Consider the following 14,006-nt stretch of genomic DNA (forward strand, 5'->3'; position numbering starts at 1 on the left):
AGCTACTTGAGAGGTTGAAGAAGGAGGATTGTTTAAGCCCAAGAGTTCGGGCCAGCCTGGGCAACATAGTGAGACCAATCTTTAAAATAAAATAATAATAACAACAACAACAATAACAAAGTCAAGACCATCTCAGATCTGGCAGTGATAGTGAATGCAATCACCTTCATCAACCAATGAGACAAACAGGGGTTCTTTCCCCGGTGGTTATAATTTTCCAAAAAGTAATTTTTATCCATAGCCCTGTATTTATGCCTGTAGCATCTAGAGGGGTGCTCTTCAGATAGGAGAGAGAGTAAAGAGGTTCTCAGCCAAGAACACACTTGCTCAACCCAAATAAAAATGACTTAACCTGGGAGAGGTAGTACACGCCTATAATCCCAGCCTCTCTGGAGGCTGAAGCAGGAGGATCAAGAGTTCAAAGCTAGCCTCAGCAATTTAGCGAAGGCCCTAAGCAACTCAGCAAGACCCTGTCTGTAAATATTAAAAAAAACAAAAAAACCAAAAAAAAAAACCATATATAAAGTGTTGGGATGTACCTCAGTGGTTAAGCGCCCCTGGGTTCAATTCCCAGTACCAAATAAATAAGTAAACAAAAAAATAAAAAATAAAAGTGATTTAAATGAGGGAAGAGAAAAAAAAAAAATCCACTTGGTGGCATCTTTCACTTTGTATTTAGGCACAGGCAAGGGAGAAACACTTTTCTTGGTCCTCCCTCCCTGTCCCCTTGTCCAGGATTCTCAATTTTTTCTATTCTTCTGCCCCCTCTTAAGATATGGGATTTTTATTTTGTTTTGTTTTTGTTTTTGGTGCTGGAGATCAAACCAGGGTCATGTGCATGCATGGGCACTCAGTCGCTGACCTACACCCTCTGCCCCAGGTTCATTCTTGAGGCCAGTCAAATGGCTTTGACGTTGACTCAAGAATGTCTTCAGTCTAGTTCTGGACAGGTTTTAAACCTTTCAGAATGAAAACAGCAACTTAGCACTAGAATTTCTTCCACTTATATTACCCTTCACAGTGTAAACTTGATGCCATTATGTTGCTCCTAATGTCACCAGACAGGGATCCAAGAAGGTCCCTCCAAGAGGGCAGTGGGACCTCACCTTGGTTCAGGTGTCGTTGTTGTTGTTGTTTTTAGTTGTAGATGGACACATACCTTTATTTTATTTATTTTTGTTTATGTGATGCTGAGGATTGAACCCAGTGCCTCACACACTCTCTCCCAGTGAGCCACAACCACAGGTGGTTTCTTTTTTTTTTTTTTTTATTTACATTTTAAGACTAACTTTAATATCAAAATCACATATCCATACACCTATTTCCTTTTTGTTGACTTCAATTAAACTTAAATGCATGGTTTATTAAACAAAGACTGTAAACAAATATTTACCATGTCTGTTACATGTAACACACAGGAACAGCTTTTAACAGAAATTCATCGACCCCCCAACATTTTTTATTATAAATACAGGTATCAAAACAATCCTGAACATATTTTTGATACTACTAGTAGTCAGCACCCACACTGCTTCAAAAATTACCACAATTTGTGACAATATTCATTGTACCTGCTACTTAAAACAATTTCACTGCAGCTCTTTCACTAAGCAAGATGGATAAAGCAAGCCATTTCTGTTTTCTTTCTTGAGATTTTACTTTTCAGAAACACACAAGTTTCCACTGCCATCTGACACTTCTTCCCATGCTTTCCTCTTGTAAACCTGAATTCTATTTCGAGTACTCCAGGTTCATGTTTAAATGACAGTGCCTTAACAAGAGAAAGAAAAGTTGTGCTGCATTTTTCCTCCTGTTACCTGAAAACATAATGGGTGTACATATATTAAATATATCCTTACAAATGTCCGGGTCATGTTTACCAGCTGGAATTCTTTTACTTAATGTGTGGGTATTTTGCATTGTGATATTTAATCAAGACATTAATATGAGTAGAAGGTTGTTGATTTAAGACAAGTTTGAGATTCACTAAAATTAATTATTGTACGTTTGTCCTTCTGGTGGCTGTGGAAGCTTCATATTTTCTTTGGACATCATTAGACGTCTTAGCTCTTGAAGTACAACTTTAATGCTATATGAATTTTGCCATTTTGCTAACACTGGTATGCTCCTGGCATCCACCATTCCACTGGAATTATTTATTCCGTTCATATTAATTTTTGTTACAAATCTAACTGATGGAGGAGCTTCTGGGTATTTAGGTCCACATTCTACTTTCAGGCTATATATTCTGTTTTCATAATTTGTCCTTGGTGGCCCAATAATCATGCCTGTCCACCTTGTAAGTGTCATATCTTCATCATCTTCAAGTCCCCAGCTAACCGTGCCATCACCTACTCCTTTTTGTCCTTCTTCAAGTTCTTCCAACAAGCGAAAATTACGTGGAACTTTAACTCCTGTGGAGACAGCCATATTCTCCTGCAGCCCGACGCAGCCGCCCCTGGTTTCTTGATTTATGCCACTAAAAAGAATTTCAGGACACATTCAAAGCAAAGCATGGGCACAGTGACTCATGCCTGTAATCCCAGTGACTCAGGAGGCCAAAGCAAGAGGATCACAAGTTTGAGTACAGACTCAGCAATTTAGTGAGGCCATGAGCACATCAGTGAGACCCTGTCTTTAAAAAAAACAAAGCCGTGTACCCCATTTGTTTACAATGAATCAAAATAAATAAATTATTAAAAAAAGCAAGGCAAAGATTTATTTTATTAAAGGATAGCAAAGCAAAAGTATACGCATCCCAAAGGCAGGGTACAGGCATCCCTCAGCTCTCAGAGAAGTGACAAGCCCAGGGTTGAGCTCTCTGACTATATGTAGGGTTTCCTTAGGGAGAAATGTGCATGTCCCCAGGCAAACTTTTGTGAAATCTCATCCCACATCAATACTTTGATATTTGAGGTTATCAGGTTTCTTCTTGGTTAAACGGTCTAGCCATAAATCAGTTGCGGGAACATTAACTAAGTTTTTGAATCTTGTGACATTGAAGTTGTGTGTTTTTTTCTAGTTGATCTGGTACAAGCATATGCTAGAGATTTTGTTCATCTAACAAAAGAGACAAGCATGACTGGTCATGCTCATAGACCTGGGTCTCCTGGGTCTCCTTCTGGTATGGGTCTCTTTCTTTCTCCCTGAGAGCCCACCTATCTCACTGAGGGGAGATGAGAGAAGAAAAAAAACTTGTAAAGGAAAAGATCATATCCTGTAAACATATTAAGGAAACCAGGCTTGGTGCCCCATGCCTATAAGCCCAGTGGCTTGGGAGGCTGAGGCAGGAGGATCGAAAGTTCAAAGCCAGCCTCAGCAATTTAGCGAGGCCCTGAACAACTCAGTGAGACCCTGTCTCTAAATAAAATACAAAAAGGGGAGGGTATGTGGCTCAGTGGGTAAGGGCCCCTGGGTTCAATCCTTGGTACCAAAGTAAACAAATAATAAAAAGGGACAAAGGGCTGGGGATGTAATCCATTGGTAGTGTGACACTGGGTTCAATCCTTAGTTTAAAAAAAAAAAAAAAAAGGAAGTAAGGAAGGAAAAGAATTGAAGAATTGGACAGATTAGAACAGATGATGAAAAATGTAATTTTTTATTTTACCCAAAATTCCACATTTCAAAGAATTCTCAGGCTGAGGATGTGGCTCAGTGGTTAGATGCCTTGGGTTCAATGACTGATCCCCCCCCTCCCAAAAAAAAACAGAATTCTCCTGGTGGATTATGCCCCCAAAGGCCCATGTTCACAGTCCTTTGCAACATAGCAGAAACATTTGAGAAGCCCTGTATCAATACACCAAAAATAATAGTGCCTGTGGTGCACCTTGTAATCTTAGTGGCTTGGGAGGCTGAGCTAGGAGGATAGTGAGTTCAAAACCAGCCTCAGCTGGTTTGAATTTTGACTTGCCTTAAGCTAATTATAGTAATTCTGTTCCCCTTCCAGATGTGTTAGCAATGGTAGTCAATGGTTTATGAGGGTAGGTCTGTGGTAGGAAGCTTGTAGGGAAAGGTTGTCCTTGCTCTCATCAAATGATACTTGGGAGAATAAAAGATCCCCTTTCTATTTCAGGATGATGCTACTTACATGTGATAGCTGGATCTAGGGTAGCCATGTTGTGATCATGAGACAGTAGCCAATCCCCTGAGGATGGCAGAGGAATAGAGACCCCTGGGCCCTTGGGGAGGTTATGTAGACATTTGATTAATGAGTTCTGAACCTGCTGCCAATCCAGACTTCCTATTTCAAGAGATGGTGCATTTATTTATTGGTTTAAGAGATTTTGAGTTGGGTCTTCTAATACTTACAGATAAATATGATTCCTAACACATAATGCTGTGCAGCTCCTTCACCTCCCCCACAATACTGCTTCAGTTGATCCTCTCAGAAAACTTATGGGGGTAGACAAGACATAAAACAAAAGGAAACTGAAGTTCAGAGAATAGGCAGGCGTGTCAGCCCTACAACCAAGATAATCTGACTCCTAGTCCAGGGTTTTTCATCCTACCACAAGGTGAATTCAGCTGTGTAGTCAATACTGGCAATGGGAGAATATCTCAGAAACCCTTGGGGAGGGAAGAAATAGAGAACTGATGGAAACAAAATTCCCTGACTTCCCAGTGGCCTCTGTTCAGCTCAGATGGGCTGGTTGAGGATATCTTCTTAATGCTGACGACTTCTTTTCTTTTTTTTCCACTGCTGGGGACTGAACTGAGCTTCCCCCATGGTAGGCAAGTGCTCTGCTGCTGAGCATTAACCCAGGCCCAGTGCTGGCCATTTCTTCACCCCTGCTCCGTGAGTGCCAGACTAAAGTTAACAGCTTGCACAGTTTAGCCTCCAGGGTTTACTGCTCTCAGAGGACCTTCCAATTCATAAAATCTCCTTTAATCCAGTCTCAAGAAAAAGTGGATTTTTTTTTTTCTTTAGTGAACTGTCTCCTCTAGATTGTTTGTTTTTACTGTTAACATTTTGGCTTCTTATAGGTTATGATGAGGTTGAGGACAGAACCCTAGCTTTCTGACTTTAATTCATTTCAAGCTATTTTCAGATCCCCCTTCTCTTCCCTCATGCTGCTCTGCACCCCTAAACTGGCTTCAGACCTTTCAGATATTCCTTTTAATGTCCTTCTCCCTAATTTTGCCACTTTCTATGGTCCCTGGCTCTCATATTCTCTCACTGATTTTTTTTTTTTTTTTTTTTTTTTTTTTGCTGTGCTGGAGATCGAACCCAGGGCCTTGTGCTTGCAAGGCAAGCACTCTACCGACTGAGCTATCTCCCCAGGCCACTGATAATTTTTTTGAAAATTCTTTTTTGGGACTGGGGTTGTGGCTCAGTGGTAGAATGCTTGCCCAACTTGCATGAGGCACTGGGTTCGATCTCCAGCACCACATAAAAAAACTAAATAAACAAAAGTATTGTGTCCATCTCCAACTAAAAATGTTTTTTAAAAATCATTTTTTGTAGTTGTAAATGAACAGAATGCCTTTATTTAAAAAAAAAAAATTTAGTTGTCCGTAGACCTTTATTTTATCTATTTTTATGTGGTGTTGAGAATCAAACCCAGTGCTTCACACATGCAAGGTAAGTGCTCTACCACTGAGCTACAGCTCCCATCCCCTCACTGATTCTTATCTTCTATTTTTCTCTTCTGACCATCTTTGTCTCTTATCTCCCAGTTTTTATTCCAAGACTGTCTTTTTAAAAATTTTTTAAAATTTTATTATTATTATTTAGTACTAAAGATTGAACCCAGGGCCACTTAACCACGAAGCCACATCCCTAGCCCTTTTATTTTGAGATAGAGTCTCAGTAGGTTGTTTAGGGCCTCACTAAGTTGCTGAGGCTGGCCTCTAACTTGCCATCCTCCTGCCTCAGCCTCCTGAGTTGCTGAGATTACAGGTATGCACCACTATGCCTTCCTTCTTTTTAAGAATTGGTGCTGGTGATATTTTTTCTTCTTCCTTTTCTTTTTTGGGCAGTATTAGGGATTGAACCTGAGAGGTGTTTTACTATTTCTATTTCTAGATTTTTTTTTTAAACTGGGGATTGAATCCAGGAGCACTTTAATCACTGAGCTACATCCCCAGTCCTTTTTATTTTAATTTTTTAAATTTTGAGACAAGGTGTTACTGAATTGCAGAGTCTTGCGAAATTGTTGAGATAAGCCTCCAAATTGAGATCCTCCTGCTTCAGCCTCCCAAATCGCTGGGATTACACACCGGGCTGGTGATTTATTGTTCCAAAGTTTTAATCAATTATAAGCCGATTCTCTGCAGAGGATACATTTAACTAGTGAATTCCTTGTGGCTGCTGGGTCTCTATCATTAAGTCCTAACTACATGGTCGCGTATATGGGAACTTGTGGTTTGTTCATAGTTATCAATGCACACTGCATCCATTGATGACTTGGCGCACACTCACAGCAACTTAAAACTTTCATCTGGACAACTGTCAGGGGAGTCTAGCAAACATGCCTCCCCCTTTCTCTACGTATTAAAAAAAAAAAAAAGGATGGTTTCATACTATGTAGATTCCGTCCTTGTAACTAATTAAAAACAAAACAAAAGAAAACGAAGTTTCCCTGTTTCCCCAGGGCAGCAAGGGGAAATTGGATCCGCGGCCACGTAGGAGCTTCACGTGGCCCCAAATCGGTCTCTAGGGACGGGCGGAGCCCAGCGGTTGGGCCTAGGCAATCAACCCTTTTCTCTCCCGACTTCGGACCACAGCCCCGCGCGGAAGAATTCGCCAAGTCTAGGTTCGGGATGCAGATTGGGCCCCCTCTCCAGTTGCCTCCCCCTTCTCGAGGCCGGCCAACTCCGAAGGCCCCGCGGAGCCGCGCGCCAGCCCCTGGCGCGCAGCTCCTCCCCTCGCGGCTGGGGCCGGGGGGCGGGCTACCGGAGAGGGGGTGGTAGCTGCTGCCGGGCAGGGCCGGGAGGTTTTTCCACGTTTGCAAACGCCGCCGCGCGCCCGGACTCGACCCGCGCCGCCTGAGCTCCACGCCGCGCCCCCTCTCCTGTCTTCGCTGCCCGGATGGCGTTCGGGGCCCGGGGCTCGCGACCCCTGCCGCCGCCGCTGCTCCTGCTGCTGCTCTGGGTGACCGGACAGGCGGCGCCCGTGGCCGGCTTGGGCCTCGGCTCCGACGCGGAGCTGCAGATCGAGCGGCGCTTCGTGCCCGACGAGTGTCCGCGCACCGTGCGCAGCGGTGACTTCGTGCGCTACCACTACGTGGGGACATTCCCCGACGGCCAGAAGTTCGACTCCAGGTACCGCGCACGCCCTTTGCGCCCGCTGTCCCCTCTCCGGACAGGCCTTTCCCTCCCGACGGACCTCCCCCAGCCCCGCCCCGGGATCCCGCGCTCCTCCCAGTCCCTCCTTCCTCGGCGCTCCGGGATCCTGATCCCTCAGCTGCGGGGAGAGCCTCCCCGCCCTTCTGCGCCCCAGGCCACCCGGCTCCCGGCTACTGGAATCTTGGATAAGACTTTGCCCAGCGAAGCTGAGACAGATTCCGCCCTCCTTGTCCCAGCGCATTGGCACTCGACTTTACGCACGTGTGTAAAATGGCCATGCTAGGAGACCCCCAAGAGTAGATGTTGAAGAACTGCCGCGTTCCTTGACTGTCCCTTGGTGACCAGTCTCTTGAGTAACTAGTCAGTAACGCCTCTCACAGATACCCACGATGATGGTGAAGCTGATGATCGCAGCCCCGAACATTGAACGATTACATGTTAGGCATAATTTTGGTTTATTTCTTGATACTAGGATTGAACCCATGGGCGCTTTACCACTGTGAGCCTGAGCCCTTTTTATTTTTTATTTTGAGACAGAGTCTCCCTAAGTTGCTAAGGAGCTTGCCAAGTTGCTGAGGCTGGCCTCGAACTTGGGATCCTCGAACTTGCCTCAACCTCCTGGGTTTCTGTGATTACAGGTGTGCGCCACCACGCCCAGCTGCTAGGCACAGTTCTAAGTGTTTTCCATATATGTGTGTGTAGAATTACATGAGTGCATATGTATCTATACACAGCTCTTATTTAATTAGAAAATTCATTATGTATATGTACATTTATTCATTTATTATAACAATCGTGTGAAGTAGGTACTATCATTGCCTGCATTTAACCAGTGAGGCAACTGAGGCCACCGAGACTAAGAAACTTGTGTAGACTGTGGAGTCAGATTGGAATCCCTGAAATTCAAGTGTGGTCTGTGCGTGTAACCACTGCTCTCTCCTTCCGGTTTTACAATCATTTCTCTGAGGTGGTCCAGAGCAGTCCTTGCCACTGGGTCCCTGTACCGGCCTAGAGATTTCTCCCCTTAACTGTCCCTAGATCACATTAGGACTCCCAGGTTTCTCTTCACTGTAGCTTTGGGGTAAACAGGCCTCCAGCATCAGGCTACTGTTCCCTAAGGCTTTTGTTATAAACCCTGGTCTGTGCCAGATCTTCTCATAATGAATCATTGGACTAGGCCTAGAACTATTTGTTGAGCCACTGCTATGTGCCTGAGGCTGTGCTGGGTTTATTCACTAATTGAATACTTGCTGCCTCTCTCCCCTTATTTGAAATTCCAGACAATGAGTGAATCTACGGAAGCTATTTAGCATATGGGCACATAGGGAGTGCTTTGAAATGGTCATTCCTAGTATGGTTCCAGTTGCTGTTTCAAAACAAAAGAAACTTTATTGAGATACAATTTCCATATCATGAAGTTCACCGTTTAGAATAACTGGGATGGCAATTGCAGTGGCGCATGCCTGTAATCCCAGTGACTCCAAGACTGAGGCAGGAAGATCATGCGTTTGAGGCAACCTAGTGAGATCCTGTCTCAAAATAAAAAATAAAAAGGACTGGGGATATACCTCAGTGATAAAGTCCCCTGGGTTCAATCCCCAGTACCCACCCCCCACCTCCCAAAAGGAAAGTATTTGTGATGGTTTAGTATAGTCACAGAATTATACAGACATTTCAACTAATTCCAGAACATTTCCATCACTCTGAAAAAGAAATGCTGGGCCCATTAACAGGCACTTTTCACCCTTCATCTACTTTCCCTCCAGCCCCTGGAGGCCTTTATGTCTCCTTGGATTTACCTATTCTGAACATTTCATATAAATTGAGTTATATAATTTGTGGTGCTTTGTATCTGTTTTTTTTTTTTTTTTAGCATAATGTTTCCAAGTGACATACATATTATCATTTATCAGTAGCTCATTCCATTTCATGGCTGTATATATATTCTGTTGAATGGATATACCACATTTTGTTTATTCATTTATCAGTTGATGGACATTTGACTTGTTTACACATTTGGGCCATTTTGAATAATGAGGTTATAAATGTTCCTGTACAAGATTTTGTGTTTTGTTTTTATTTCTTTTGGATATATACTAAGGAGTGGAATTGCTGGGTCGTATGGTATCTGTGTTGAACTTTTTGAGGAACTGCTAAACTTTTCCGTAATGACTGCACTGTTTTACATTCCTTCCAGCATTGTTCCTAGTTCTTGACATTATTACCAACACTTGTAATTGTCTTTTTTCTCTTTTTCCCAGAACTGGGAATTAAACCCAGAGCCTCACTTTGTGCTACTACTAGACAAGTGCTACCCCCCCAACCCCTTTTTTAAATTTTATTTTTGAGATAGGATCATACTAAGTTGTGTGAACTTGTGATCCTGCTGCCTCAGCCTCCTGCGTATCTGGAATTTTTCTGTCCTTTTTATTGTAGGCATCCTAGTGGGCATGTTGTAGATCTTTTTGTGGTTTGGATCCACATTTCCCTAACGGTGATTGAGACAGAGCATCTTGTCATGTATTCATTGACCATTTGCATATCTTCTTTCATTTGTTCATTGGAAAATAGGGAAGAATTTCTTGCTTCAGCTGATGGTAATTAATAATTCCAACTAGAGGGCTGGAAATGTGGCTCATGTTAGAGTGCTTGCTTAGCAAGACCTAGTCTCCACCCCCAGAACCACAAAATAATGATAATAATAATTCCCCAACTTGGAATGGACCTACCATTTGACCCAGCTATCCCACTCCTCGGCCTATACCCAAAGGACTTAAAATCAGCATGCTACAGAGATACAGCCACAACAATGTTCATAGCTGCTCAATTCACAATAGCCAGACTATGGAACCAACCTAGATGTCCTTCAATTGATGAATGGATAAAGAAACTGTGGTATATATACACAATGGAATATTACTGTGCTATAAAGAATAATAAAATTATGGCATTTGCAGGCAAATGGATGAAATTGGAGAATATCCTGTTAAGTGAGATAAGTCAATCTCAAAAATCCAAAAGACGAATGATCTCACTGATAAGTGGATGATGACACATAATGGGGGGTGGGAGGGGGGCAAGAATGGAGGAAGGAAGGACTGTATAGAGAGAAAAGAAGGGTGGGAGAGGTGGGGGGGAAGGAAAAAATAACAGAATGAATGAAACATCATTACCCTATATAAATGTATGAATATGCAAATGGTATGCTGTTACTCCATGTACAAACAGAAACAACATGTATCCCATTTGTTTATAATAAAAATAAATTAAAAAAAAAAGATAATATAGATAGTATGAAAAAAAAAAATTCCCCCTAGAACAAGTTCTTCTACCTTCTCAGGATGGCAACCGCTGTGAGGCAGCATAGGACAGCAGAAAAAGCAGCTACCATCCAGTCATCACACATTTTATCCAGTGTCTGCCTCAAGACTGACTAGTCCTAATACAGCTTGCCCCCTCCCTGACCCTACCACTTGCCACCTAGGCGGCTGCAGCATGATGTGGGAAGGACGGTAAGCATAAAGCAGCATGCCTGTCTCACAGAGTTTACACTTAGTTCATGCCACGTGTCTTCACATACATTATTTAATCTCTTTAATCTTAAAAAGAATTCATTTAACCCCATAAGACAGTGAAGAAGATACCTCATTACAGATGAAGAAAATCAAGCTAAGAAAGTTCAGATGACTTGCTCAATCACGATACCTAACTACTAGGTAGTCAAGTGGAAATTTTAACCTAGGCAGTTTGTGGCCATAATCTGTGGTCTATGGTCTACCCATAAATATGGTGGAAGAAAAGCAAGAAGCTGAGGTTTAACTCTATGTCGTGTGTGTGAATGGGGAGGGTGGTCAGGATGGAGTCCTGGGATTGTAGGGATAAAGACCTAAGCATAGCTGGGGGTGGCGACGCTGGCCTGTAATCCCAGCAATTTGGGAGACTGAGACAGGACGATCTGCAAGTTTAAGGCCAGCCTCAGCAATTTAGCAAGACCCTAAGCAACTCAGAAAGACGCTGTCACAAAATATAAAATAAAAAGAACTGGGGATGTAGCTCCATGGTAAAGTGGTTAAATGCCCAGTACCTTGATAGATAGATAGATAGATAATCTAAACATAGCTAAAATTTCCTAGGAAGGGGCTGGGGGTGTGGGCCAGGGTAGCGGGTAAGAGCGTGGCAAATAGAGGAAAAGCATGGAGGTTGGCCATTGTGTTGGGGGTAATGAGAACGGGTCAGTGTTGTCTGGGATTGGAGTAGGAGGCAGATAGTGACAACGGGGACAAAGGGAGAGGTCAAAGGAAGCCAGAAAGGAGGGTTGAGCTAGCCTCTTAAAAAAAAAAAAGACTTTAATTATTTATTTAATTAGGTACAGGGGATTGAACCCAGGGATGCTTTCCACTGAGCTGCATCCCTAGTCCTTTTAATTTTTTATTTTTAGACAGGCTCTTACTGAGTTGCTTAGGGTCTTGCTAATTTGCTAGGTCAGATTGACTTTGAACTTCGTGATTCTCCTGCTTCAGCCTTCCAGATCTCTGTGATTACAAGTGTGCAACCACACCTGGCAAAAATGACTGCTTTTAAAAATTTGCCGTTGACATCTAAGACGTGTTCATATTTACAGAGTACAGTGTGATTGCGATGGGCCAGCATTTGAGAGCCCTTGCTGCCTGGATGTAGAGTTTGGACTTTGTCTTTGTCTAAGGATAGTGGAAAGCCACTGAAGGCTGAATCCTCAGGCTTGCATTTTACAAAGGTCCCCCTGGCTGTTGGGTGCAGACTGGTGTGGAGAGGGCGGCATACTGTAGCTGCTTCATGACCATGTGTTTTCCTTTTAAATCTCCATTCCTTTGGGAATTTGTGAAGTGTTTTGACATGACTTTGATATTCCTGTATCAAGTCTGTCAGGAGAGAGGAAACCTAGAGTTTGGGGCTTTGGCTTTTAATTTGGAAGTTTTGTCCAGAAGAAAATGTCTACTCTCACTCTGAGTAGAGTCATAGGACCATAAAAGGTCTTTTTTTCTGTAGAGCTTTCTTCCTGTGTCTCTGCTTGACCTATGGGGCAGGTAGTGCCTTTTTTAGCTTTTAGGCATTTTTAGTTGCCAGGAGGCCCACACCTTCAACTCTTGACCACTGGCTTGGGTATATTGACTTTGTTTTATGTCAGAGCTTCTGTAGGCTTGTTAATGTGCTCCTGTGGCCACTGATGCAGGCTTAACTACCTTTGCCTGCAGTTTCCCTTGAGGGCTTCTTATCAAGTCATTCCTGATTCAGTTTTTTTTTTTTTTTTTAAACTATTATTATTATTTTTTATTGTAAACAAATGGATACATGTTGTTTCTCTGTTTGAACATGGAGTAAAGGCGTACCATTTGTGTAATCATAAATTTACATAGGGTAATGTTGTTTGATTCCTTCTGTTATTTTTCCCTTCCCCCCCACCCCTCCCACCCCTCTTTTCCCTCTATACAGTCCTTCCTTCCTCCATTCTTGCCCCCCTCCCTAACCCTAACTCTAACCCTAACACTAACCCCTCCCACCCCCCATTATGTGTCATCGTCCACTTATCAGCAAGATCATTCGTCCTTTGGTTTTTTGAGATTGACTTATCTCACTTAGCATGATATTCTCCAATTTCATCCATTTCCCGGCCCTTTATATATTTTACTTAGAGACAGGGTCTCGCCAAGTTGCTTAGGGCCTTGCCAAATTGTTGAGGTTAGCTCTGAACTCTCAGTCCTCCTGCCTCAGCTTCTGATTCAGCTGTTTAAGATTTTTATTTTATTTTTAATTCTTCATGGTGCTGGAAATTGAACCCAGGGTCTCACGTGTGGCTAAGCAAGTGCTACATCCCTTTAAAAAAAAAAAATTTTGTTTTGTTTTTTCAATTTTGAGACAGGTTCTCCCTATGTTGCTCAGGCTGGTTTAGAACTTGTGTCCTCTTGCCTCAGCCTCCTAAGTATCTGGGAGTATAGGTATGCACCACCCAACCCAGCTTTGATTAAACTTTCTAGGAGTTTCATAACATTCCTAGCAATAGGGCGAGGAGAATGATCAATTGGGTGCTATGATTTCTTTTGAGGGACCAAAGTTTAATGTGTGCCTGTTATCCCAGGTAAAATGAGTGTCTCATTGGTTCATTCACAGCCTTCAGACCTGTCTGCAGGCCCATAAGGCCCAGGCATTCAGTATATATTATTGTGGCATTCAGTAAACACCACATGCTTTTGTGGGTACGTAGGGCATGGATGCTGTAGCACAGTGGAGTTCCAGCTGTGCATGCATCAGAATTACCTGGAGAACTTGGTACAGAGTTTCTGATTTAGAGCTGATACTGCTGGTCTGAGGACCACACTTTGAGGACCATTGATCTAAAAGAATCATAGACTCATTAAAGGTCAGCTTTATTTTACACGTTCACTCATTCATTTATTCATTCAACAAATATTTATTACGCTCCTACTCTTCTGCTGAAGGAAGTCAAAGGGAAGGCTTTGGGGAAGAGCCTGTGCTTTGGGTGGGCCTTCAGCACGGGGGGAACTTCGTTCCTTCAAGTGGAGGGTATGTTTAAGAGAGTCATGGGGTGGGCCCAAGCCTACGCGTGAGCAGTACACATTCAGGGAACAGCAAGAGGCCCCGATACTTGGGCAAGAGGTCGATAATAGGAGCTTCTGGTGAGGGGTGGCCCTGGGTCTCATGATAACTCTGGGGAGAGATCCGAA

The 14,006-nt window shown here is 43.0% G+C and overlaps 2 protein-coding genes across 2 annotated transcripts in view; one reads left to right on the forward strand and one right to left on the reverse strand.

Moving 5' to 3' along the window:
• Window positions 1–1,302: 1,302 nt before the first annotated feature.
• On the reverse strand, window positions 1,303–2,436 carry LOC124990194 (ubiquitin-conjugating enzyme E2 variant 2). The gene has a single exon (XM_047559930.1). It carries the CDS (start codon window positions 2,428–2,430, stop codon window positions 1,993–1,995), a length of 438 nt encoding a protein of 145 aa, XP_047415886.1. The 5' UTR covers window positions 2,431–2,436; the 3' UTR covers window positions 1,303–1,992.
• Window positions 2,437–6,728: 4,292 nt separating this feature from the next.
• Window positions 6,729–14,006, forward strand: part of Fkbp9 (FKBP prolyl isomerase 9) — a 45,086-nt gene continuing 37,808 nt past the window's right edge. The window contains exon 1 of the mRNA XM_047559924.1: window positions 6,729–7,263. Coding sequence (XP_047415880.1) covers window positions 7,031–7,263 — 233 coding nt within the window. The 5' untranslated portion in view covers window positions 6,729–7,030. The remainder of the gene's footprint in view (window positions 7,264–14,006) is intronic.

This window comes from Sciurus carolinensis, chromosome 8 (assembly GCF_902686445.1).
Source record: "Sciurus carolinensis chromosome 8, mSciCar1.2, whole genome shotgun sequence".
Taxonomy (NCBI): Eukaryota; Metazoa; Chordata; class Mammalia; order Rodentia; family Sciuridae; genus Sciurus; species Sciurus carolinensis.